This window comes from Cheilinus undulatus, linkage group 21 (genome assembly GCF_018320785.1).
Source record: "Cheilinus undulatus linkage group 21, ASM1832078v1, whole genome shotgun sequence".
NCBI classification, from domain to species: domain Eukaryota; kingdom Metazoa; phylum Chordata; class Actinopteri; order Labriformes; family Labridae; genus Cheilinus; species Cheilinus undulatus.
Window position 1 is genome coordinate 14,609,272 of NC_054885.1, and position 27,736 is coordinate 14,637,007.

The window sequence follows — 27,736 nt, forward strand, 5'->3', positions numbered from 1 at the left end:
TTAAGTTCTCTTATTTTGGAGCTGAAAAGTGAGATCTCAGTCCTCCATATTGCACCTCAGTTGAAATTAATATGAGATGAAAACAGCTGATCTACAAACTCATAAAACGTTGCAACATGTGAGCTTGTAGATCATCTGTTTTCATTCATAAAATTCTAAAAGATGTTGAATAGTTTATTGAATCAACCCTGTATTATACTTCACTGTACAATGGTGGCGTACAAAAAAGTGAAAATACCCAACCTACAAGCTCATAAAACGCCATGACACGTGAGCTCGTAGAGTGGATATTTTCACTTTTTTGTATGCCATCATTGTACAGTGAAGTATAATACAGGGTTGATTCAATAAACTATTACAAAATCTTCTAGAATTTTCTTATGTGATTCATTAATATATAAAATAAAAATACAAAAAAAAAACTTAATCAAATGTTCAATTTATTGAGATTAGTCAGTTATTGGACCCAAATTTCTGTTTATTTTCTATCCATTGCCCAGCCCTAGTATACTAGTGCATCTCAAAAAATTAGATTATCATGAAAAAGTTCAATATTTTTTGTCACTCTTTTCTGAAAGTGAAATCCATGTATTATATTGACTTGTTAGAGTGAAATATTTCAAGCCTTTATTTCTTGATATGTTGATCATTATGGCTTACAGATAAGAAAACCCAAAATTCAGTCTCAAAAAATTTGAATATTACATAAGATCAATAAAAAAAGGATGTTTTACACAGAAATGTCAGTCTTCTGAAAAGTATGTTCGTTTTCTATGCACTTGGTTGGACCTCCTTTTGCATAAATTACTGCATTAATGCAGCATGGCATGGAGGCAATCAGCCTGTGGCACTGTTCAGGTGTAATGGAAGCCCAGGTTGCTTTGATAGCAGCCTTCAGGTCATCTGCATTGTTGGGTCTGGTATCTCTCATCTTTCTCTTGACAGTACCCCATGGATTCTCTATGGGGTTCAGGTGAGGCCGGTTTGCTGGTCAATCAAGCACAGTAACACCATGGTCACTGAACCAGATTTTGATACCTTTGGCAGTGTGGGCAGGTGCCAAGTCCTGCTGGAAAATGAAATCAGTATCTCCATAAAGCGTGTCAGCAGGAGGAAGCATGAAGTGCTCTAAAATGTCCTGGTAGATTGCTGCGTTGACTGTGGACTTCAGGAAACAAAGTGGACCAACACCAGCAGATGCCATGGCAGCCCAAATCATCACTGACTGTGGAAACTTAACACTGGACTTCAAGCAACGTGAATTCTGTGCCTCTCCACTCTTCAAGGTCCCAGAGTCTGGAGAAGATGTGATCCAAGCAAAAAAAAGCGTTCACATTAAGAGAACAAATTTGAAATGGCAACCAAATTATTAGTCTTTGAATTTTGAACATCTTTTTGTTTACAGTTCCTGTTTTTCTCTCTCAGTGATCACTTTTGCTCTCCCTTCTTGGTTTGGCGTTTGCGCTGCCTGATCCTTTGTTTGCGTTTCTTGAGTTTTTGCTCTTAGTTCTGACACAAATGTCACGTTTGGGCATATTTAAGAAGGCTATACATTACAACACTGCATTACACCTGCGCTCAGACTGACAGATATCTAACTGAACCTGTTTCATGGCTTGATCTATGTCTTTGAAAGCCATGTTAGTATTTCTTAGGACTTCTTCCATGTCAGTCAAACATGTTTTGGTCTCTTCAAGCTCTGCTCTTAATTCCTCATTTTTCTGTTTCAGCTCTGTAAGGTTTTCATGCATGGTTGTCTTTTCATTTTCAGTCTTGAAGTATTCTCTTCCTTTCTTCTTCTTCTGTTAGCAGAGGACTTCCCGTTCCATTATTGCCTATCCTCTTCCTTGCCTTCCTATAAACATGAGTGATGTTACCGCTGAGCTAATGGACAAGGTGACGGTGTAGGCATAGTTTAAATACAAAGCAAAGATGACACCTGAAGTGGCTGGAAAAATAGATAAAACACATATGTGTATGAAACAACACAACATCTACTACTGCACAGACAAATAAACCTGTTTAAGTTAGATTTAATAAAGCATCAATGATTCAGTCAAACTGATGCAAAAATGATAGTGGCTGGTTTCCTTAAATTTTCCAAGGTGTGAGCTGAACAACTTCCAGAGCATCTGGAGTGACTGAGCTGTCACTTAAAAACTCGTTGGCCAATAAGGATATGCCCCAGAAAAGCCTGACCACACGGGACATTTGTGTCAGAACCAAGCAGCAGCCTACCGTCCTGAAAAATGAAGCCAATGCGGAAGTGCAAAAAATTGTAATACTGCAAGTGTCCACTTGCGGCTGGCTGCAGGAACACAGAAAGTTCCGTCTGCACACACAAACAGCCAGTTTTTATACTACAAATAAACTGGTTCACAGCCTGGTTCAAAACACCAAGCGTGTCTCATTAGCTAGTGTCTTAATGTGCTCTCACTGTACGGGGGTGAATTTTTTTGTACCACGATCGTTTGAATTATATTTAGGATAAACCTCACTTCACGGTGATTGGCGTGTCCCATTTGATTGACAGATAGCTCAACAGGCAGAGGCTACATTTCTGTCAACCAGAATGCTAGCTAGCTAGCTGACAGGAAATCGTGCTTAGTGGGCCGGCTGTTAGGTTGATTCAAAGTTAGGTTGAGACTGCAATTTCAATATGGAAGCCTCCGTATTGGCTTCAAAAGTCATTTGAGTCCGCCTATTGTAAGCAGACGGCTGATGTCAGAGTTTGTCCAATTCGTTCTACAGTCAATGGTTGAAATACAATGAGACAAAATATATAGTTCTCTCTATCTCGCTAGAAAAAAATCCTGCTGTTTCTAGCATGAAGCTGCTGCCTGGTGTGCTAACCGCCCTCTAAAGCGGGTCCTCTTGTTGTTACTCCATGTTACATCCCATTCCTGCACTTGTGCTCCTTCATTTGCATCCGTACCATGCCTAGGCCCACCTTGTCCTTCCGTGCCGGTGGCGCGAAGTGTGCTGAAGCATGGAACGATTGCACTTACACTGACCAAATGTACCGGACTTTTGGCTGAAACGGGCCCAGGCACGGTATGGATGGCCTAGAGTGAATGCGCCCTAAGAAGAGTAAGGAGATTTCAAATCCTAAGGTATCAGCACTTGTTTGGGTGAAAGGGTGCATTAGATATTCACCAGCCGAATCTGTATCTGAAACCTTATTTGTTTTGCTAATGCAAATTTTGTTGAACAAAACTAAATAAGCAACAACTGTCTTTTTCTCTTTATTAGCTGATGTTTTAAATGGATGATGACCTTTAAAAAAACACAGTAAACATTTTGGACTCAATTTAAAAGTGTACAATTTATTAGTTTCATAGCTGGTGAAACAGTAGGTGATTTTGGACCCAAATTTCATAAATCAGCGTTAATTGAAGCCCAAGAAAGTATTCTTGGGCTCTTCTTCTTTGGGCGCTATATCCAACTCTTATTTACAGTTAGCATCTGTGTTAGACTGAAAGAAAAATATAATTTAAAAGATTTTTAACATTACAAGGAATGAAAAATAACAATGAAGAGCTAACGATGAAGCTCAACCGAGGAAGGTGGAGATGAAGACGCTGGTGTCCAAGTTGAGAGTTGCATGCCACCAGCGGTCGGGAAAATACAACACCTGAGGGAGAGAAATTAATTTGTAAGTATCAAAAGGTAAAAGTACTAAATTGGATTTAAAGATAGGCTTTTGCAATTATATAAAGTGGGGGGGGGGGGTTGTTAAATTTGGAGAAATTACTGGATCAAACATGAATAAACATCTTTTATTCAGGACAAACTGGGCTTTAAGGACTTCACTTTATTTCTGGGGCAGCTACTGTAAATCTGAATATGGGTGAAACTTTCAGTTCTAAAGCAGAAGTACATTAAATAATTACATGTATTCTAGTATAGCAGCTAAAGATAGATGCTAACAAAGAACAACAGTTGTTTCAATAGGAATTCACCTTGAATTATTAAATATTGATATATTTTTGTAATCACATGTTCACATTTTTTATATTTTAAGCGGTAAGTAAGTAAATAAGGTGGATACCACATTGTTCCGGGGGGGGGGGGGGGTCTACTGTAGCTATGAATGTGGGCGGAACTTCGTGTACAGTAACAATAATTGCAAAAACGCAATTCTTCCAAGGGCTTGCTAAAGTGATTTAGCGCCAACAGTGGTTGTTCTGAATTGAATAAATATTTGCTGCAATAAATACTGTTTCATTTTTGTTGAATCAGTATGAGCTAAAAGTTTTAAATATTTTCTGTAATGATTACCTGTTGCTTTGTTCGTGGTACTTACACTATATTGCCAAAAGTATTCACTCACCCATTCAAATAATTGAAATCAGGTGTTCCAATCACTTCCATGGCCACAGGTGTATAAAATCAAGCACCTAGGCATGCAGACTGTTTCTACAAACATTTGTGAAAGAATGGGTCGCTCTCAGGAACTCAGTAAATTCCAGTGTGGTACTGTGATAGGATGCCACCTGTGCAAGAAGTCCACACGTGAAATTTCCTCGCTCCTTAATATTACACAGTCATCTGCCAGTGGTATAACAAAGTGGAAGCAATCGGAAACGACAGCAACTTAGCCATGAAGTGGTAGGCCACGTAAAATAACGGAGCGGGGTCAGCGGATGCTGAGGCGCATAGTGAGCAGAGGTCGCCAATTTTCTACAGAGTCAGTTGCTACAGACCTCCAAACTTTATGTGGCCTTCAGATTAGCTCAACAGTGAGAAAGCTTCATGGAATGGGTTTCCATGGCAGAGCAGCTGCATCCAAGTCATACATCACCAGGTGCAATGCAAAGCGTCGGACGCAGTGGTATAAAGCACGCCGCCACTTGACTCTAGAGCCGTGGAGACGCGTTCTCTGGAGTGACGAATCGGACTTCTCCATCTGGCAATCTGATGGATGAGTCTGGGTTTGGCCGTTGCCAGGAGAATGGTACTTGTCTGACTGCATTGTGCCAGGTGTAAAGTTTGGTGGAGGGGAATTATGGTGTGGGGTTGTTTTTCAGGAGCTGGGCTTGGCTCCTTAGTTCCAGTGAAAGGAACTCTGAATGCTTTAGCATACCAAGAGATTTTGGACAGTTCCATGCTCCCAACTTTGTGGGACCAGTTTGGGGATGGCCCCTTCCTGTTCCAACATGACTGTGCACCAGTGCACAAAGCAAGGTCTATAAAGACAAGTATGAGACTGTTTGGTGTGGATGAACTTGACTGGCCTGCACAGAGTCCTGACCTCAACCCAATAGAACAGCTTTGGGATGAATTAGAGCAGAGACTAAGAGCCAGGCCTTCTTGTCCAACATCAGTGTGTGACCTCACAGATGCCCTTCTGGAAGAATGGTCAAAAATTCCCATAAACACACTCCTAAACTTTGTGGAAAGCCTTCTCAGAAGAGTTGAAGCATTATAGCTGTAAAGGGTGGACGAACGTCATATTAAACCCTATGGATTACAAATGGGATGTCACTTAAGTTCATATGCGAGTCAAGGCAGGTGAGTGAATACTTTTGGCGATACAGTGTATATTGTGGCAAAGATGAATATGTCTTTCACAACAGTGTTTTAAAAAGACTGTTCACTGTCTAAGTGAATTGGGAATGTGATTCCTCATTATTAATTTATCATTAATTCTTAATACAAAACTTAAAATTTACCAAACTGAAGAGCTGGCAACTTGAGTCATGGATCTTTTTATCAATATAATTCCCACATTTTAAGAGAGATTAGTTGGTGAAATAAGAATTTCAACAACCCCACAAATTAGAAATTTATCCGAAGGTTTGTATGAAGCTGCTTTAAAAGTGATGGAAGAACTCCTATTAATGATGTCCATACAATTTTGCAAAAGACGAACGCGCACATATAAAACGGCATATAGATGCATGCGCCCCATGGCGTGGCACAGAGCTGTCACAGCACTGGCACTACAGTATGGTCCTCTTTATTGTCAGACTTTTAAACTTAGACCATTGGTCATAATGTGATGCAAGACAAAGCTAGTTTAAAAACATGTTAAAGGGGATATGTTATGAAAAAATCACTTTTTCAGGCTTTTCTAACAAAAATATGTGCCCCTGGCCTGTCCACAATCCCCTTAAATACCAGAGAAGTCTATTCCCTTCCACCCTCTCTTTCTCCACCTTTCAGAAAATGTGTGCTGAAACAGCCGTTCTCAGATTTTACCCTCATGATGTCACATGGGGAGTAAGCACCCACCCCCAGATTTTGTTGGCCCTCCTGGCTTAGAAGAAAGTTCCACACCCCTCTCCTGATCTTCCTCTCAGCTGCCAGCTGAGATGCTGGATAGCTCAGTGGGCTACACTGCTGACTTTTGTCTGGAAAATTGATGGTTCAAATCCTTAACTTTGGATAAAAGTGTCTGTAACATTGTTACATCGGGAGTGCCCCATCCATTTCCTGAGAGGGGTATGGTTATGGGCGGAGTCAGAGAGCTAATTACCATTTGAAGCCACAGACACAGAAATGGCTCGTTCTGAGAAGGGCTGAAAGAGAGGGGTTTTAAACATGCAAAAATCCAATACTGGAATTTTTTTTCTGCAACCAACTTCACAGGCATGTTTTGGGGACCTCTGAGAACAATATAAACTTTTCTTAAAAGAGTAAAATATGTCCCCTTTAAGTCTTCTTTATGGGTGTAGATCAGTGATGAGAAATAATTAAACTCTATCTGTGGCATCCTGCAGCAGCCACGCCAGGCCTAATTAAAACTATCTAAGGTTTTTAGAAATGTTTAAACTCATCTTTATCAATTTCTGGTGTATAATGTAGTTTAAGTTAATCAGTGCTTGGTGGTTATTTCCGTAAAGTAACCCCTCGGCTGGACAGAGCTCGCCATTGAAGCACAACTCGGAGGTAAATCATACTCAAGGCCAATCTTTATCAAATTTATCCAGTTTGAAGTAGTTTATGTATACATCTTAAATGTCCAGGAATAAACATCATTGTCTTTAAATGTCAAAGAATTATCACCTCTCCAGGTCTAATAGTGCACTCCAGTGGAGCCTCCTCCTCAGGCAGGTGGGGGTACGTTTCCATCAACCAAGACAGGGTGGTCCGGTTTGGATGGAAATGAGGCTCCTGGTCTGGTGGGTAGAGGAACCAGCGCTGTGGGACCATAACTGAATCAGATACTACAACAATGCTCCGACATTTATCCCTTTTCATCAAAAAGAAGAAGCAGCATGTGTTTTAAGTTGATCACCTTTCTTCCATAGATGACCTCAGAGTAACCGGGGCCGTGCCAGTGAAAGGGGACCCCTGTTCCTGGACCTGCCGGGGATAAGAAAGTGGATCTGAGGGTCACAGCTGCTAGCTTTCAGAATTTTTAAATGAAAATGTGATAAAACTCACATTGTTTGTGGTAGTGATGAATGGTGTTTGTTATCTTTTCAGTCACAATTAATAATGTAATGTGAGGTCAATTCCCTTCAGGATGAGTCCAGGATGATCCTCATCATCAAACCATCCAAAAGAGCATATGATCTGAATGACATCATGACTTTTTACTACCTCTAAGAGCAGCGACAGGAGTAGATGGAAAAGAGACACATGGCATCAATAGCCTAGATGTTTTAAAAGTACGTGGCTTAGCACATCTCCACGCTGGTGTATGTGTAGTTGTTTTTCTGACACTATGGACGATCAACAGAGTAGAACTAAAAATTATGGTGAATCTTCATTCAGCTTTTACGCTCCAAGACAGCAGAACAGCCTGCCAGAGGATCTGAGAATATTGAGATTTTTAAACACAAGCTGAAAACTCATTTATTCAGTCTGGCTTTTATGTAGTACTTTATAATTATATGACTATACATTCTATCACAATCATTGTTCTATTTTAATTCATTTTTGTATCTTAGAATATTTTAAATTTAATTTTAGTATTTCCAGGCTTTTATTTAACTCTAGTTATCATCTATATTTTTATGTCCAGTTTTATAGGCTTTGAATTATTTGGAATTCTAACCCTTTTATCATTGTTTTTATGCTAATTTTAATGTTTCTTATTTCATAAATTCCTCCTTTTCTGCTTTGTCTTTATCTGTCTCTTTTTAGTCATCCATCTTTTTTTTTTTTTTTTTTTAAGGTTTATTTTGGGCATTTTTATGCCTTTATTTGATAGAGGAGGACAGTGGACAGAGCCGGTAACCCCTAGACATTACTGACAGCATAATCAGTTTTACATTGGAGAACACAGGAGTTAATGGTCTTGTCTGATCCATTTCAATAAGCCTTGTGGTTCAGGGAAGTCAGAAATTCTCACACATTATTCCAAACATCAACGTCCAATATTACGATGGTAATATTGGTACACATTTACAGTTCTCAGGGGGTGTACCCATCTGACTTCATCTGCACAAGAAGGTTTGAGCTGAAATTTCATCGCAAAGGTTGATATATTTTCATGAAAGATATTCATGTTTCCTTCTGGTATACCTTTTCGTCTACCTTTTATGAAACGTCATCAACAGTCATTTTTTGAGGAAGAGCATGAAGCATGAGGAGCTAACAGTCATGAATGTTAGCAGCCAAATGAGATGTTACCATTTTTTTTGTTTACAAGCTTATGTTGCTAATTAAAAAAAACTGTTGGTATTAAGACCAGAGTACTGATGTGACTCTGAGTTGCTATCACATTGCTGCAAATTCTGGTATTGAAAAATCTGCACAATGGCTGACCTGCGATCCCGAAGCTGTACGCTCCGCTGGTGTGAGGTAGAACATACGGTGGAGACTTGTAGTGCTCAAACAAACTTGTCCACTCAGTGAAGTTGTTGTCTCCAAAAAAATAAAGCGTGTCTGCAGATGAGAGGGACATTGAAAAAAATCAGTGAAAGGAACAAACGTTCATGAGTCCAAAACATTATCAAGTTTTTGTCAAGACATCTGAGTTACGTGACTTTTCAACCAGCATTACTTTTCAATCTAAAATACTTTTTTCTTCTCGTCACCTGGTCATGAATAAATATTTTCATTTAAAGATTAAACTTACGTAGGTATGTTAAATGTAGGTACCTACAGTACCTGTAATAAGAAGCACATTAGAAGCACAAATGTGGCCCATCACCCACTTTTGATTGGCCCTCCCAAATTTCTTTAAGTTAAATAGAATATGGTCCTCAATAGAGCATGGAGTTTGTGCTGGACTGTATTATTCTTCTTAGTTTCACCACAAGGCAGTGCTACCATGCTAAAACTGTAAACAAACATTTTGACAACAAGCTTTAAAAGTCACACATTATACAAAATATACTTTTCAGGCTTTTCTAGCAAAAAATATGTGCCCCTGGCCTGTCCACAATCCCCCCAAGAATCAGAAAAATCCATTCCCCCAGCCCCCTCTCTTTCTCCACCTTTCAGAAAATGTGTGTTGAAACAAGGCATTCTCAGGTTTTCCCCTCATGGTGTCATGTGAGGAGTAAGCAACGCCCCCAGGTTGGAAGTAAGTTCTGCCCTTCTCTCAGCAGAGGATCAGGAGAGACACATCCATTTCCTGAGAGGGGAAGTCAGGGATGGAGCAAAACAGCTCAGTAACATTTAGAGCAGGTGTCATCAAGTATATTTGCACAAGGGCCAGATTTAGTCTCAACAGAAACTCTGGGGGCCGGACTTTCAAGTACGCAAAAATTAAAAAAAAATTTTGGTCTGGCTAACAAATTATTTTATTAGTATTACTGTTTTCTTTCAAAACCCAGGATATTTTTAGGCATTACCAGTGAGATCTATCCCTATTATCTATAATGCAGCAGGCCACAAGGAGACGGGCCTGACAGCAGAACTGGCTGGGCCCAGAGAATGGGCCCTCCACAATTGTGATTTAGCACCAGTATTAACTCATTTTAACCCACTTTTCAGCTCTTTAACCCTTTCTTAGCCATTCTTTAACCCTTTAAAACCACTTTTCCTGAGTGTTTTATACACTTTGTGCCACACTTATCCATTGCCACTTTTGCATTACATTTTTTAACAATTGTTGCAACATTTAACCAGTTTTTGCCACTTTTCACCCATTTTTTGCCACCCTTTAACCCCCTTTTGCAACTTTCCTGCCAATTATTTCCCCTGTGTACCACTCTTGAACCCCTTTTCACTAATTTGCCAGGCTATTTTTGCTGTATTTTTGCCACTTTTAAAAAATTTTGGATCGTTTTGGCCCCTTTTTGCCTTCTTAAACAAATTTTAGCAAATCTTTAACCCATTTCAACCACCTTTCCCACATATTTAATCCCCTCTGAGCCACTCTTCTATCCATTCTTGCCACTTTTCTTATATTTTTGCCACTTTATAATCCATTTTCATTGTTTTTTTAAACTATTTTTGTAATTTGTAACCAATTTATGACACTCTTTGCCCATTTTCCCCCCTTTAACCAATTTTTGCCACATTTGAACATCTTTTCACCACTTTACCTAGTGATTTTTGCAGCAGTTCTGCCAACCTTAACCCTAATTTTAAATATCTACTAATTATGACAGTAAATTTTAGTAAAAACAGATCAAATGTTAAGTCATTCTCAAACTATTTCAATATTCATTGTTTTTGGGATGGATTTAACAGCTGCAGGCATTTAAAGCCAAAGGATACTCTTTAAACCACAACATCTTTTCTGAATTAAATGATCTTTCGGGGGCCGGACAGGAAGCTTTGGGGGGCCTGATATGGCCCCTGGGCCGCCAGTTGATGATCAATGATTTAGAGCCACAGACACAGAAATGGCTCATTCATGCTGACCCTTTGCATAAAAACTCAGTAAAACAGGATGGACCAAAGTAGAAAAAAAGTGTAACTCACCGCTCCCAAGAGTGTCCACAGACTGAGGTCTTAAAAACATGTCCACATATTCCTGAAATGGGACATCCACTGGAAAACAGACACTGGAGTAAGTTATAAACAAATAAAGAAATAATTGAGTTTAAATAAGAATGTGTACGGATAAATAAGGCTACTTGCAGACCATAACAGCAGCAGAGCATGATGGGTATTAGACATGCATACCTTTCTTATAAGAATAAGTGTTAGCTGTGCTGAGCCGCACTCTCTTCTTGCCATATTCTTCTAGTAAGCTTGACTTGGAGCACAATGACCTGAATTTCTAAAAAAAAGTGAGTGAGTTAAAATGTTTAACTCTGTCTGAATCATAAACTGAGTATTAGAATGGACAAAAAGCAGATGCCTGGAAGTGAAGCCAACACATTTAGAGCTCCCCATTCTGACTGGCTTCAGTGTAATAAGCTCCTCAGTGTTAAGAGATGGGGCATCTGACAAAGTAGAGGGAGGCAGATATGTGTTGTCCATATTAATATTCACTTAATAGTGTTATGTGTTGAAATACTATTGGTTCTTGCAACATTTTAGGCACTGCAGAAAAAAACATGCTACATGCAATTCAAGAAAAATCCAACCTGCAATACATTACACTTCGGGGCAAGTTTTAGGGCTTGTGCTCACAGCTGCCTTTTCTTGTCTGTAGACCTCATTTTCAATACAAAACCAATGTGGTCCTGGGTTTTCTGCATCCAGCATCTTGAGTGTAAAAATGGCCTTGACATCAGAGTTTTGTTCCCACGCTCACAACGCCCTCAGCTGACAACAGTTCAACTTTTGGAACAGTGATGTGCTCGTCCATGCCCCTTTTCCTTCACTGGCCAATCAAAAATCAAGACAAAGCGGGACCTACCAGCTTTATTAACAGCGATGGCGGATTGAATAAAATTACCTGAGACTGGAGCACACAGGTGGTCAAGTGGTTTAAGGCGCTATCTATGTACATGGGCAGCCTGGGTTCGAATCCGGCCTGTGGCCCTTCACCACATGTCTCTCCCCACTCTCTTCCCTGTTTCCAAGTCTATCCACTGTCCTTCATCTATCAAATAAAGGCCCAAAAATAAATCTTAAAAAAAATAACAATTACCTGACGTGTTACTCACCGTTCATCTGAGATGCCATCTCTTTGAGAGTGCCGTAGATTTCTTTCTAAATTCAACTTTATTCCAAAGTCTGCCAGCTTCATTCATGACATAACCAGATAACAAACATTATAGAACAAATCTTTCATAAATAAAACAGAGAAAAAGGCCACAGGTCTAATCTGGGATTAAATTTTGTATAGACCCATTTTTGAAGTAGTTATGTGAGCAGTGGCTCACTTTGGCTGTTTGTTTTTGCTAAAGCTAACTTAACTACACTTGCTACGAGATTAGAGTTACCACATAGGCCAGTGTAGCTAAGTTAGCATTGTGAGCATTAGCAAACATAGCTAAAGCTATCATAGCTATGCAGAGAATGCAGCTACATAGCTCACATAGCTGCTTTGTCAGCTTGGTTTTAGCTACTTTAGCTTTGTTTGCTGCATAGCTACATTATCTACGTAGCTTACACAGCTAACACAGTGAAGTAAGCTACACTTGCTAAGTTAGAATGATTTGATGGGGGACAGATTTAGTATCTGCTAGCAAACTGTTCACTTACTTGACTTTATTAAAGGTTTTGCAGGTCAGGTTTGTAACTTTTAAGTACCCTAACCATTACCATTACCCTTACCCAAACTTTAAACGAAAGTTTAATCCAATTTCATTTTGAACTTTTTAGCACGTATTTCCATTCTAAAGGAGTTGGAGTCACAGATGGGCCGTCTGTGCAAGTGGCCATCAGAAATCCATGGACCCCTTTCAAGATACCCGGTCTACAGCTGCTACAAATGCTAGGATATGGGTCTTTTACATTGCTTTTATGTTTTTTTTCCTCCCTTGTGATATTTCCTTGAAAAAAAGAAAACATTAAGGGCATCAAGTTATTAAAAGTGAGGTAACAAATCCCACAGGGAAGCAGATGTCACCTTGTAACCTAGCACCAATAAACAGTGGTGTGAATTCTTCTGTAACCCAGGTTGTGGATGCTTTCAGAGCAAAAAATGGCAGCTATGGACATAGGCCCTTATACTGTGACTAATTTCTTTTTTGCAGGTTTCCCTTATTAGATTCCAGCGGTCATATTCCCATTGTATAAAATACATTTGATGTTAAAAGTGTTTAATTGTTTGAAATAAGTAAATGTAAGAGAGTTTAAAAGTACTTTTTAAAAGGATTTGGATAGGATTAAAGCCCCAGTAGGTTGTTGGATTCTTCACTTGATACACACAGTTATAACAAGTACAATAATACCACATGTCCCTGTTGTATTAGCAGCAAACATACATACTGTGTTATCTGTCAGGCCTCTCAGGATCACTGGTCTGCTGTAGGCATATCTGGCGAAAAAAATATTTGGTGCACTTGAGTCACAATATGCAAACACTTCTTAAAGACTGCTGAGGCTTATGCGCCCCAGAACTGCATCCTTTCTAGTTAGTGTCATTACTGGTTGCAGATAAGGATTGAACTACATAGAAGTCAAAGAAAAAAATACCCTACTTCAGTGGCCTCACTCCCTGAGTAGGCCACTACTGAGCTCCTGTTTTAAATCATCATTTCTAAGCATTTTTATTTCCATGATTTGGAATTGTTGGAATATTAATACAAACATATTTCAGAAGCTGGTGACTAAAAATGTTTCGGTGGTAACTCTAGGTGTTTGTTAGTGAGATTCTTAGGGAGACTTCAGGTAGACTAACTCACAAACTGATGAATACAAATGTGCAGAAAAGTTACACACTTCTGAAGAGGAGAAACTTATCACGTCTCAGGGGAGATGGGTGTGGGTGCAGTATGGAAATATATCCACTTAAACCAACCTCTCAATGAACTCTTGATATGAGAGTAGAGAGCTGTCCAACACGTCGATGCTACAAGGACCTTCATCATTTAATCTGAAATCTGAAATTGATGACCTGAACACGGAGGGAGACACAAAGACAACAACAATGCAGCTCTGTTAAGAGAGATCTAACGTGCAAAATAAGTACAAAAGAAACAAACGTTCAGTCTGATCAAGGAAATATGTCTTCATTACAGGGTTCCTTCTAAGTGACGTGTTTAAATACAGTTTGGCATAAGATCAAGAGACGAGACTTTGAAGGGTTTGGAGCTGCTATTTACACGTAGAACAATTAATTTAACTCTAAAACCTTTCATTATAAATAGTTAGCATCACTTTTTAAAAATTTCCTCCATGTGTAGCACAGCTTTGGTGTTGACACTCACCAGCCGCCTCCGTCGTCTGACAGCTGCTCTGCATTTAACGCGATGAAACATAACAGAATAAATTGTGTAAATGTGTATAACACAACCTTTTGATGTTCCATTCAAAACTGCACCTACAATGACTTAAATATCGTTGCATTTAAGTTAAAATATATCCAATTTGAGATGAATATGCTTTATTATCCCGGCGCGTGAGCTGTCTCCTCACTTCCGCGAAACTATCCAATCAGAAAAAAACACACAAATCTGACTGCTGCTGCGTTCAAGTTCCGTGGGAAATATTGGTTTCTTCTGCATAATACAGCTAAGACATGCTTTTATCAAAGAGGAAGTACGTTTTATATGTTTAAAAACTATTATTCAGAAAAGTAGAATAATTTAGCTACAGGGAAAAAAAAAATTTCCTTTTGTAACTGCATTATGCTTCCAATAAAAATCTGCAGCAAGAAAGGGCACGCTCATTTGTCGTGTACTTGACATGTTCTAAATGTGCTGTATTCAGTGGTATTTTTAACAGGCATTTTTAATTTTAGTCTTCATCTTAAGGATAAAATGTTCATTAGTTTTAGTCACATTTTAGGAATGTTTACCCTCTGTGGTTATAGTTTAGTTTTCCTTGACAAAAACCAAAGAGCATTTTAGTCCAGTTTAAGTCCATAAAAGTGATTACATTTAGTCATAACATTAATTCTCATTACCTGAATTTGGTGTCAAATCATGTTTTTGTTTTTTGTTTTTCTGTGCACCCTGCAAAGCAGGTGCATCATGTTCTACCCTGCCTAATGTGGTATGCCTGTTTTCTATAGCCAAGAGGCAGAAGAGCTACAGATACACAGGGTTTTGACAGATTTACCACAGTGGGAAAATGTAATATATTTTTAATGTCCAACAAAAATGTTATCACATTTTAATCTTGTCTTCCTTGAGGAAAAAAAGGCAGTTGACGAACATTTTCAGTCGGTGTTTTATTGGTGAAATTAACACTGATTTTGAGCACAGCCCTTTTCGAGCCCAACCACGAATTCTCTATTAAATTGAGGTCTGTGGTTCAAACCAGCCATTCACCTTGTTGTCTTTAAACCATTTCTGTGCAACCTTTATTGTATGTTTCGAGCCATTGTCTTGCTGGAAAATAAGTCTTCCTAAAGCTGTAGTTCTCTTGCAGACTGGTTATAATCTTCCTCCAGGATTTTCCTGCATTCATTTTACCCTCTACCTTTACAAGCATTTCAGGGCCGAATGCCAAGAAGCATCCCAACAGCATGATGCTACCACCACTGTGCTTCACAGTCGGGATGGTGTGTTCGTGGTGATGTCCATCCCCTGACCTATACTTTTCAAAAGCTTTTTCTCTGAGGTGCTTGGAGTGTTATTTTGTCTTCATGGTGTTATGGTAGCCAGGAATACTGATTAACCAGTGACTAGACCTTCCAGACACAAGTGTCTTTATACTGCAATCACTTTAGACACATTTATTGACCTCAGGTGATCCCAATTCACTGATTTTGAGACTATTTATATCAATTTCCTGGCTCTCTGAATTAGGTCAGTCACTTCAAAGGGGGTAAATATTTCTGCAGTCACTTATTTTAAATTACATATTTCTATCTAATTGGCATTATTTTGTAGAAATCTTTTTTCACGTAATCATTATTGAGATTTAAAAAAAAAAAAAAACGCCAAATTATAAAATGACTATTGTTGATTTATAAAATCAATAAAAGGTTAAAACACCAAAGGAGTAAAGTCACTGTACTTTAATTGTGTTTAATAATGTCAGATAATTATACATTATTTCCGCACCCATATGTATTTATTCATAGCATTTATTCACCACAATACAGGCAAAACAAGAAATACACAAACACATAGGAACTCCTTCACAATATAACCCAAACACTCTGACTGAGGTAGAAAATACTGGAAGTTTTCCCTTTATTTGATATAGTTCAAAATATAATATATGCTTCATATTTCAAGTGGTAATAGATATATCACAGTACATTAAAACATCCATATTAACATTCCCAAAGTAGGCCTTCAGTGCAAATACTCAATATCTGAGGTCATAGAAAAAAAAAATCATTTTAACTCCTAAATATTATTTCTGTGCATGAAATAATCTTCTCCATTGTGTGAGCTAAACCTGTGTCCAGCTTTTTGAATAGTTGTATTATACATCATGAATTTGACAGATTTTATACATTTTTATTTTCTATGGTAAAGCACAACGTTAAATAAATACATCAACAAATAACATTTTGCTTTCTACATAAGAAATACTACTAGCTTACTCATATTCAAACAGTTTTATTTGGGCAAATGTTATGTTAGTAAGAACTGCTTTTAATGAAAAATGTAAAAAATAAAGAAGGAAAAGGATGGATTGTGATCAGGATTGCCACAAACTTTGAGTCCAGATTCATGCATGGGCCACCATATTTTCTTTTTTTTAATTGTGAGGGATTTTTATGTAAAAGAATTTATTGTTGGAATGAATGTCCAGCATATTAACTTCACAATGACATGTTGGACGTTCATACGCAGCAGTCATTTTCAGGCCAATAATACATACAAATATGCAAATGAAAAATAGTCAATACATGTTAAAATCCTTCAGACTTTTTAGTGTAATTGCAAAGACAGACACTTGAACATAAAGGGCAAAATTCAAAAGCAGCAAATTCAAAACTTTTTTCTGTCTTTTCCAAAGGAAAGTGGGAATTTAGTGCTTGATATCAAGCAAATATCGTTTTTGACCTGCTGTCATAAACAAGCAGTTTAAATACACATGTCCCTTTTTATTGTCTCAGTAAAACCAAGTTATATTTCCTGCATTTTATTAGTGACAATACAAGTGTTAACACAGGCGTCTATCTGCCGACTTTTGGCAGATTGATCAATATTTTCAAAAGGCTATAATTAGCAAATTAAATCACCTGGCCGATAAATTGGTATGGCCCCAGTAAAGGGCACAGTCTTCATTTTTTTTCCATAAATGTAATTTTTAAATTTATTTTAGGTATATATATTTTCCCCTTTTCTATAAAACATTGTCAGGGTTTCAGCCCTTATTCTCATAATAAAAAGTTCATCTCTTGCAGATTCTTAGACCTAAAGGCAGCAGGACTCTCGTGATCTTTCACTCAATATTAACAATCCTATGAAAGTACAGCAAGAGAGAGGAGAGGAGGTATGACAGAGAGCAGCAGAGGAACCGAAAGGTAAATCAGCTGAGCTGCTCCTGAGGACTCGCCCCCAGTGGATGAACCATCTGAAGTGAAGGTGATAAAGCCCGGCTGGTCACTGAGGATTTTGCCGTTGATCCATTCCTGATACACGGACACTCGAGCATAGACTCCAGGGAAGTCAGCTAAAGCGCAGCCCCTTCCAAAGCTAACTACTCCAGGCTCGATCCATCTTGAACCACTTTTACACACCAGTGGGCCGCCTGAATCCCCCTGCAAGAGGTCAAACATGCAGATTAAAAAATGATGAGGAAAGTGCATTTATTCAAGCACTGAACAAATAAGAACTTAACCAGAAAAAAAAGACCTATCTCAGACCATCACCGCCACAATAAGTTCTTCAAGTGAGGCCCATCTGACTGAAATAGTGGCAGAATTTAGAAATAAAACCAAAGCCCCATGTCAGTGTAATGAATACAGTGCTTAACAAATTTATTAGAACACCACCCAAAGTAAGGTTTATGCCACCGCTGCCCTAAATTAACAGCATTGGTAAAAACTGGTAAAACCAAATTCATTTTTTATGTTTCTACAATGGTTAATACACCAATATGTAGAAGCTCTTTAACCCAAATGATATTTTTAATGCTAAAATGTAATTATTATTGTTATCCATGAGTTTTCAAATTTACATATTTACAAAAAAAACTGAAAAAATAGTAAAGCACATTATTATTTCTTGATCAATATGTCAAATTATAGTTATTTACTTGCATTCCTGAACAGAAAAATTAGTTTTAGTGGTTGAATGTTATGCTTGGTTAATTTCTAAATTCTCAGAGAAGCCCAGCGAGCCGGCTCAAATTTGGGTTTAAAAAGGGGATTTCAGTTTGAAATCCCTCATACCTGGTCAAAGTGGTAAAACGTGGAGAGCTCACTGAAAATGAAAGAGTCCGCATTAAAGCACTTCATGATGCTGGATGGTCTCTGAGACAGGTGGTCTAATAAATTTGTTAAGCACTGAGCATGTGCAGAGTTTGATAAAACTGGATTAACTTGATTTTATTATATGGGTGTTTATTGATAGTGACAGATAAAACCAATCACAGGGTAAGCTCTCATCCCCTTCGATGGCTAGGTGCACCTGCAAGCTAGCACATTGGTATTCACACTGGGGATTTTAGTGGTTGTTCTCAAATAGACCAAACTCTGGCAGGCTGCTTTAACTTTTCTCCTTTTCTTATTTCGTAGTGCCACTGAACAAATAGGACACTGCTTTCAAAGGATTTACGTTAGATTGCTCTGAAGCATCAGTAACATTACAAAAAATTTTCAGTAAATTTTTCTGATTAGATTCTTTGGCTAACATTTGCAGTGCTTACCTGAAATTCTAGATAGACTGTTTCACATATTGAACACAGAATATATTTCACATCTATCTAGGAAACCTGCCAAGTAAAGCATTTGGGAAGGGCAGGACTTTCTAGAAAAATCTGTTCTATCTGTCATATACGTTATAGGCCAATAAGAGCAACAAGACAGAATGAGGTAGTCAGGCATGCACAGCTCGGGTAGTAGCCTGAGCTTGACAGATAAGCGCTGGAGTAGTTTAGTTTCGGCATGAGTGTGCTAACATGATTAGAACAACGCAGCTCGAGTTTCTTGTGTGAAAAATCAGGATGAAAATGCAGAGTGCAAAGGCCTTTAGTCAGTGGATAAAACTCATGCCGAGGCCGGTCAGGAGGAGTACAAAGACATCTTCTCTGCCAAAAGCAGCTTTCAGAGCTATTCTTAGCTCTTGTTTTCATAAAGTTACCCTGTTCTGCTAAAACTGCCTAAAACTCGGCTACACCCGAGCTACCTGCCACATTAGCAGCTGTCTTTTTAAACCCAACCCGTAGCTACAGCATCATTCTCCTCAAATGATGCTGATTAATTAGATCAGACCTGGCACAATCATGTCATATTTTAGCTTTGCAGGATAGGTTTGCATGATGACAGAAATGGAATCTGGCCAATCCATCCCCTTTCAAAGGATATTGCAGTGCATGACTTCAAAAATTGGGGATATCAAAATCCAAGTTCCTTCCACAGCACATGCTGGTACATGGTGAGGTATGGAGTGATTTATGGGATATTTCATTGACAGACTCACTTGGCAGGAGTCCTTTCCTCCCTCAGCCAGACCGGCACAGATCATGTTGTCAGTGAGAGTTGAGTAGGAAAGTCTACACTGAGCATTAGACACGATGGGAACGTCCACCTCCTGCAGTCTCTGAGGGAAACCGAGGGGAACTGTACAAGAGGAGACATTTGTTTAGTAGACTAAACAACAACTAGTAAAGTGTTTAAAGATTTCATTGTAAAAAGTTGCTTGCAACAATTAAAAATATATGCCAGTGGTGCAAGAATATATCTTATAGTATAAGACATATATATATCTTATAGTATATCTTATTCCAATATGCAAATCTACTGGACATTCCCAATGGCATTTGCATTTTTTTTTTCCATGCAAAAAAAAAAAAAAGAAAAAAAAAAGAAAAACTACACAATAAATCAGTGCATCGCAAACTCTTTAAAGAAATTTCTAGAAGGTAGATTTACTTGAGGATTGCACTTAAAGCACTGTATGTAAATCCCAAAGGTAGGCATTTCAGGGCAGAGATGGCAGAGAAAAAACTCGTTCCATCACAAGCAAGCAGCACAAAAATGAATGAGATAAAGCAACAGGACAGCACCTTGCAATGTCAATTTTCACTTCAACACAAGGGGGAGTAAGGGGGAGAGCTTCCTGGAGCCCAGTCAAATGAAGGGCCAATAGAGGTCAGGAAAATCATTGCCCATTGTAAAGTTCAGCTGTGGTAACCATATTTTATATCAACCTGAATAATAACCACACTTATCATTTTTTCATGCTTTAGTACAATATAAAAATTTTAACTTACTTCTTAAAGCAGAATTACCTTTTTATTTGTAATGCTGACATTGTGTTTGGGCACACTAACTAAACCATTTAGAGAGTAGTATCAGACTTTATAGCTAAGCCATGATGTGCACAAACTATCCGAGAATAAAGTCAAATGAATTAAAAGAACTTAAATGGAAATAATCAAAGAATTGCAAACAAAAGATAAAATTGGTGAATTGGTTAAACTTGCAAAAATGGGTGGAAATAAGTGGTTAAAGAGTGGCAAAAAAATGGGTTAAAATTGGCAGACATAAGTTAAAAGCGGCAAAAAATTAGATCAAAGTGGCAAATTTGGGTTACTAACAGCAACAAAGGGCAGAAAATTGTGAAAAGTGGTTAAAAAGTGGTAAAAATGGTTTATCAATGAAAAAATGGGTTAAAAGTGGGAAAAAGGGCAAAAATAGGCAGGAAAAGGGATGAAAATGGGTTAAGACGTGGCATTAATAAATAACTTGAACATCAGAACCCAATGATAGTTTACAATACAATACAATACAATACAATACAAGAACTTTATTTGACACACTTTTCAGTTTTAAAATAAAGTAACCATTAGCCAGGACGCACCAATTATACTGGTCCAATGCACATGCATTAATATGATCAATAAATCATCAGTTGAGGAGGGCCCATTCCCTGGCTTTTTTTAGGGGCCCAGCCAAGTCTGTGGGCAGGTCCGATTAATTACGTAGCAGTCTTTCAGGTTCAAATGACAATGATAAACTAGTCTCAATCAACAAAATTAAAGCACATGATTTTACACTTAAATTTGAGAAAGATTCAATAAACAATCACCATCAGTTTGAATGGTTCCCCAGCCAGTGACCCAGCAGGTGGTTCCAGCGTTGAACACGCTGCCGCTTGCTGCCAGACACACAGGTCTGATGTATTCGGTGAACTCGACATCAGAGGAGAGCTCCAGCAGACTTATGTCATTGTCGCTTGTAGAGTCATCATAGTTTTCATGGTTGATGATCCGGCTTACAGTACGGGACACTTCGTTGAAATTTAATAACTGTTGGGTTTCACGTCCGAGGTACACCACAATATTAGATGTGCTTGTGCTGAGAAAGACAACAGATGACATGCAGCGGTTGTTAGTGATGTTTAAATTGTAATAGTATCATAATCATTAATTGAGATTCTTTTATCTAAAAATCTGTTCATCTAATTTCATAAAGTCACTCTTCCTTTTACACTTGGAGATTGCAGAAACTCCACCACCACAGCCAGAGCTGGATCGTATATGAGTATCAACATGACTGGGAGGAGTTGATTCATTTAGACTTACATATTCATTCTGATGGAGCCAGGTTTCAGTTCAGCAAAATACATCGATAAAATTTTCTGACATTAGATCATTTAAATTCAGATTCAGATAAAGATCTACACAGCAAAATCGCCAGTGTTAGATAAGTACCCATAGTATAAAATCATTTTTGAGCTTTGATTTAACCTTTACGAAAGTGTTGATATTTTAACTCTCTCATAGAGTTAATTCTTTAACACTCGCTGTTGTTTTTTTGCACATTAAAGTTTACTTTTAACACAGTCTGTTGTGTTATTGTGCATTGTGTCATTTCCTTACATGCCCTGAGTCGAAAGCTTGCGCTATCTTCATTATTATAACTCATTACTGTCAGGAAGTGACAAACTTAGTCAGCAACTTCACTCATGGTGCAGAAGTGTTTAACATAAAAAAACAATAATTCAAGAAATCTAACACATCTAAAACACATCAAAGCACCCTGCACAAAGGCATGATGAGAAAACCTGCCCCCAGATTTGAAATGGCATTAGGTGGAGCTTGGATCAACTGACTATTTCTCTCACTCTGGTTGAGTATACACAATTGCAACCATGGGGAAGACTGCTGACTTGACATTTCTCTAGAAGACAATAACTGAGCCCCTCCATGAGGAGGGTAAGCAATAGGAAGTCTTTGCTGAAAGGGCAGCAAAACAAAGTGGATTCAAGACCTCGAAGGGGGTTTACAGGGAGTGGACTGAGGCTGGAGTCAGTGGATCAAGAGTAATCACACACAGATGTGTTCAAGAAATAGGATACAACTCTTGTGTTCCAGGCCTGAATCACAGAATAAGCTTCTCTGCTTCGCTGTCATAAGCTTCTCACTCGGACTAAAGACAGAACAAACTGGACTGTTGCTCAGTGCTCAGAGTCCTGTTTTCAGATGAAAGTCAATTATGCATTGCATTTGGAAATCAAGGTCCCAGAGTCTGGAAGAAGATCAGAAAGGCACAGAATCCAAGATGCGTGCAGTCCATTGTTTTCAGTCTCCACAGTCAGTGATGGTTTGGGGTGCCATGTCATCTGCTGCTGTTAGTCCACTGTGCTTTATCAAGTCCAGAGTCAACGCTGTTAGCCATCATCTGCCAACAGTGAAGCCAAAACTACCAGAAACTGGTGACTGTGGTATAACTGAGCTTGATTGTTCTACTACTAATGCAGTCTGGGGTTCACAACACCACAGCAGTGCCACAGACTGATCGCCTCCATGCCACATCACTTCGATGCAGTGATTTGTGCAAATGGAGTCCCGAAAAAGTATTATGTGCATAAATGAACATAATTTTCAAGATCAGCAAAAAGTTTTTAAATATTTCACACCGTATGGGTTGAAATTAGAATGCAAGTTTAACTTTTTGAATTAAATCACAGAAAAAAATGAACTTTTTTATGATATTCTAATTTTTCAGATGCATCTGTGTAACTGTAAACTGTGAAGGTTTTGAAAGACCACCCAGTCATCCACCCCACAGCTAAAGATCCAGATTATAGGAGAGTGACAGAAGGAGAGCTCGTGTTTCACCTCATCCTACATGTTTACATGTGCCTGTTGCTATCATAACTTGTTTATATCTGTTGCAGGAGAAAGTCAATTACTTGTCCATTTCTTTCTCAGTTACTTTCTGGACTGTAAATGAGAAATTCAGACAAATTTCTGATTTTCTTTGCTTCGTCTTTGTTTGGTAAAACACAACTTTAATCATCCATTTGACATCATTTGTTAATTGTCGTCATCGTAAACAACAACTCCAAACATTGAGGACCCGCAGTGATTTATCTGATCACCGTCTCCTGAGAGAGTAGTGTTGTACTTCTAATGCAGCCGTCCAATTTTAAGCTCAAAATCAATAAAAAATATGTCACCTGTCTGGCTACTAGCCAAAGAGCCCCATATAATTACACCTAATCTCTGTAGTCACACAGTAGCAGCTGATTCAATGTCTTTGTTGTACTTTTTTGTATTTGTGTATCTAGTGTAATGGTGTAATAAGATAATAATAGAGTTTTTTTTTCCTCTATGGTTTTGTGCCACACCCTCATACTTTGTCTTTTGTTAACCAAAGCTCTGTGTGTTTAAACAGGTGGATAACTGAGTCATATGACCACGTCAGGGCTCACCTCGGAAAACAGTGAGCTGCTGTCAGGACATATCGCTTATTGATCAGAGAACCTCCACAGAAATGTCCGCCGATGTTGTGCAGACTGGCCTGCCATGGCCAAGCTCCTGCTGGAGCATCTTCACCTCCTACGATCCTGGTATTTCGCGGAGCAATGCCACAAACTGTAGGAGAGAAACAACAATGTGGACACATAAATCTGTGTTCTTCTAGCATTTTGAAGGTATTCTGAAAGGTTTTTAGTGTATGTTGTGTAAAGATTTGAGGGGGGCGCAGGACCCCGTCTACTCTGACCTTGTCAAAATTAGATTTAAACATGTTTAAATAAATATATATATTTTTAAATCATGATATGTATCATAATGAATGAAGGCATATTAGGGCCATTGTTAAAGATAAAAAAAGAGGACCTGTCAGTTTATGAGCAAAAAGTGAATTTTGGAAAAAAAAATCTATAAATTTTAAGGTCAGATGATTACAAGAAGCAAACTCAGAATGTCAGAGTTTAAAAGTTGTAAATTAAAAAGAAACAAATTTAAATTTTTAATTTTTAATTTTTTTTTTTTCAAATTCATAAACTTACAAGGTTGTAGTGCAAAAATTGTACAAAAAAACAAATTAAAAACAGCGGCTGGAATTTTGACTTTTTGACCTTATAACATCAAAAATTCAACCTTTTTGTTCACATATATTTAAGACTGTTAAAGTTTTTAAAAAATCCTTTTTTCTCCCAAATGAATGACTTTTCAGTCTCCTGAACGTTTCATTTTTTTAAGAGTGGTGCTTATAAGCCGTTGTAATAATGGATAAATTATACTTAGACTTTTTATCGAGAACAAGTCTGTCGGCAAATTATGTTGGGATTTTGTCAAAGAAAACAATCAAAGTTGATTTTCAAGGAAGTTTCATTTAAGAAACCTTTTATGACTTATTTAAAGGTAAGAGGACATGTACAGAGGGTTCATATCCAGCTTGTGGCTCCTTCTTCACATGTCGCTCTCTCTCCTTTCCCAGTTCCTGATTCTATCAGCTGTCCTACTTACAATTAAGGACTAGAGCGCAAATATTAAACCTAAAAGAGAAAATAGGAAAAGGTACCTTAAAGATTCAAGGCTCTATGTAATGTATGTTGCAAGGCCTTCCTTAGAATTTTTTCTAAGTAGCTTTAGGGATTTTTTCTAATATGCCTTTGAGTGACTCTTTCAAGGATGAAGGAAGGCACTATGCAACCTTAAAGAGCACCTAAAGTCACATTCTAACTCAGTAGGCAACTTCACTCATGGTGCAAACGTGCCTCACATAAAAAGCAACAACAATCCACCCCCAACATGACCAAAAAAACCCCAGCAGGGATCACTGCACAACAGGCAACAATCAAACACAGCTAAACACATCCAGACCACAGCAAAACACCCAGCCCAAGGGCATGATGGGCAGAGCTGTTCAGATCAACGGACTCCTTAAAGAGTTGACCTAACACTGGTGAATCAACTCTGTCAAATAACTGCAACACTGAAAACCATTTCACTCAGAATGGAGTGAAAATTGCACTTTTGAACCCTGGATATCTACACTTTTTTGCCGTGCTTCACATCAAAACGCCTTCAAAGTCTTAAAAGTGGAACATGAACAAACAAAACGCAAATTCAGGACTTGTTTAGAAAGAAATTTAACATCTCTTAAAGTGTTTTTGCAGCCTAAGGCATATTTAGAATATCCAAACTTCACTTAGCTTAACCTGATAAATATCAATGTTAAAGGTTGAAAGACCAGTTTTGACACTTGTTTGAAATTGTCACTCCTCTGTGGTATGGATACATTAAAGAAATAAACAAACAAACAAATGAATAAATAAGTAGATAACAATGAGAACATAACTCACCATCCAACTGAGCATGGCTTCCTACAAAAGACAAAGAATGACACAATGAGTCACTTAAAGTGATTGAGTAATCTTCATACCTTGATTGCTCAGGAAAGTTTCGACAAACACCTCTAAAGGAGTTGTCTGAAAAACTCATCAGACTGGATGACATTCTTTTGTGTTTCTGTGGGCATTTCTACAGGTGTGGTAGGCGTGTTTGACATGAGAACATAGAACATATGTTTCCATGATCATTGATCAAATGACGGAGAAGACTTAAGGTTTTGTCAAGCATGTATAGGTATGTGAGGCATCTTTGATTCAGAGCATCGAGCACATCTTGTTTTCAGTATCACTACTGCTGCTTTGGTCCTCCTGAACAAGACTCCAAAAATGTTTTTCTTTTCAATGTACTCCAATACTTTGATATAAAAGAGGATTATGAGGTAGGCCGATACAGAATGGGCAGACAACAATATTTTTGATTTTTGTTAGGACTTGGAGCATTTTAAATATCACTTTGCAAAGGTGCAATAGCAGCAAAGTTCTTGTCTTGAGCTATTTTTGACATTATGGCAAATGTTTAGATTTGAGGGAAATCTCTAACAAATGATTTTAACATGCATGAACAATCAGCACATAAAAAGAAACAAAAACACAACATGATTTCATATGAATACAGAGGTGTAGTGGGTATCCTGATAGTCTTGCTCTAACAATTCAAAAATAATTATATTTTTCCCAGACATCTGACACATTCAAGAGCCCTGTGTCCGATTTTAGCAGAATTCTCCCTCATAGTCATTGGCACAGGCTGTCTCCCTCTATTTTCAATCTTTAAATTCAGCAAATCAGAATTTTGTCGGTTAAGCTGTTTCATGACGTCTATGGCGTGTTAATCTCAAGATCTGACTTATAAATAAACCTTTGGTGATAAAAACCTTGACAAAAAGTAAGTTTAGTTTTCATTTAGGAGACTAAACTGGACTGTTAGGTGTTCAAAATCCGTATTTTTCCACTGTGCATATAATGGTTACGCAGAAATGAGGGTAAAGAGCATTTAAGGTATGTCTGCATTTTCTAAAGTAATTAAAGTAATGACACGATTTGACTAAAAGTACAGACTAAAGTGTAAGGACTTTATTTACTAAAATGGACTAAAACTTTTTGGTGTTTTTGTCGACTAAATGGCATAAAAGGCATTTTAATGTAAAGACTACATTTAAAAGCCAGATTTAACATATATGTTTGAATATTCTAATTATATACAGTTTATTATTGTAAAATGTGTAATAGCTGAGGGATGTGCTTTTAAGCACCAGTATTATCCTTCACCACTGTACGTCCTGGATTCAGTAATCCCATAGGCATCATGAGTGAAGTTAGGCATTTAAATCAAGAGTAAAATTATATTTAAAAAGGAAAAATGCCCTCAAGTTTTCTGATCATTTATCCTGGATTCTGTTTCCAGCATTTCGCTACCAATCTATAATTGAGATTAAGTCAATTTGAACTGTTAAATGTTTTAACAAATGATAATTATCTCAGGTTGTTTTTTTTTCACTAATCATAAAGATAACTGCTTGTAAATGAATTAACAAATGAGTTTGTATCTGGTGATAACAGACACCCTTATTGAGCTCTCTGACTCAGCAGGACGGAGTCAAAACAACGGCTCTCAAACTGGCCTTTCTGGATTTTCATGCTGAGTGACAGATCCTTAAAGCACAACTGCTGATACTACAGTTGTCTGTTATTTTCTTTTTCCTCAACGTAATGTACCGCTAATATAGAAACAAGAGCAGTTTTTGTTTGATATATGATACAAAACCAGACTATGGACCAGATTGTGCTGAATACTATCAAGCAAACCAAAAACATTTTGACATAACAGACCACTATTTTTAAAATATTTCTTTCAAACAAATCAGATCATAAATGTTCTAAAATTTCTGAGACAATATTTAACAGCACTAACCTGTTATTGTTAAGGCCACAAACACAACACCAAAAATTAGTCGTTTGGCTTCCATGGTTCGATTGTTCAGGCTGGTTCTTGTGACAACTGAAGACGGTGAGCAGCACTCACAGGGAGTGACTGTTTGTAC

General features: G+C 38.0%; 2 protein-coding genes across 2 annotated transcripts; both read right to left on the reverse strand.

Moving 5' to 3' along the window:
• Nucleotides 1-3,306: 3,306 nt before the first annotated feature.
• Nucleotides 3,307-14,393, reverse strand: jmjd8 (jumonji domain containing 8). The gene is made up of 9 exons (XM_041777942.1): nucleotides 14,181-14,393; nucleotides 13,772-13,867; nucleotides 13,240-13,288; nucleotides 11,038-11,134; nucleotides 10,834-10,902; nucleotides 8,722-8,841; nucleotides 7,244-7,311; nucleotides 7,012-7,146; nucleotides 3,307-3,634 (listed from the first exon to the last, which is right to left on the reverse strand). The coding sequence occupies exons 1-9, from the start codon at nucleotides 14,279-14,281 to the stop codon at nucleotides 3,554-3,556; spliced, it is 816 nt and encodes a 271-aa protein (XP_041633876.1). The 5' UTR covers nucleotides 14,282-14,393; the 3' UTR covers nucleotides 3,307-3,553.
• A 2,948-nt stretch (nucleotides 14,394-17,341) lies between these two features.
• LOC121503813 (serine protease 27-like) lies at nucleotides 17,342-27,721 on the reverse strand. Its single transcript, XM_041778375.1, has 6 exons — nucleotides 27,607-27,721; nucleotides 25,647-25,667; nucleotides 23,766-23,928; nucleotides 21,135-21,403; nucleotides 19,524-19,663; nucleotides 17,342-17,641 (listed from the first exon to the last, which is right to left on the reverse strand). The coding sequence occupies exons 1-6, from the start codon at nucleotides 27,659-27,661 to the stop codon at nucleotides 17,342-17,344; spliced, it is 948 nt and encodes a 315-aa protein (XP_041634309.1). The 5' UTR covers nucleotides 27,662-27,721.
• Nucleotides 27,722-27,736: the final 15 nt, after the last annotated feature.

What these genes read in the sequence shown, in the direction of transcription:
- jmjd8 (XM_041777942.1), bottom strand. Translation starts at nt 14,281, where the DNA reads ATGGAACATCAAAAGGTTGTGTTATACACATTTACACAATTTATTCTG. An exon ending in AGGTCATCTATGGAAGAAAG is followed by an intron (nt 7,147 to 7,243) that starts GTGATCAACTTA and finishes ATGGTCCCACAG; the next exon opens with CGCTGGTTCCTCTACCCACC. An exon ending in GCACTATTAGACCTGGAGAG is followed by an intron (nt 3,635 to 7,011) that starts GTGATAATTCTT and finishes TCTCTCCCTCAG; the next exon opens with GTGTTGTATTTTCCCGACCG.
- LOC121503813 (XM_041778375.1), bottom strand. Translation starts at nt 27,661, where the DNA reads ATGGAAGCCAAACGACTAATTTTTGGTGTTGTGTTTGTGGCCTTAACA. An exon ending in GGGAACCATTCAAACTGATG is followed by an intron (nt 19,664 to 21,134) that starts GTGATTGTTTAT and finishes CCTCTTGTACAG; the next exon opens with TTCCCCTCGGTTTCCCTCAG. An exon ending in GAGGAAAGGACTCCTGCCAA is followed by an intron (nt 17,642 to 19,523) that starts GTGAGTCTGTCA and finishes GACCTCTTGCAG; the next exon opens with GGGGATTCAGGCGGCCCACT.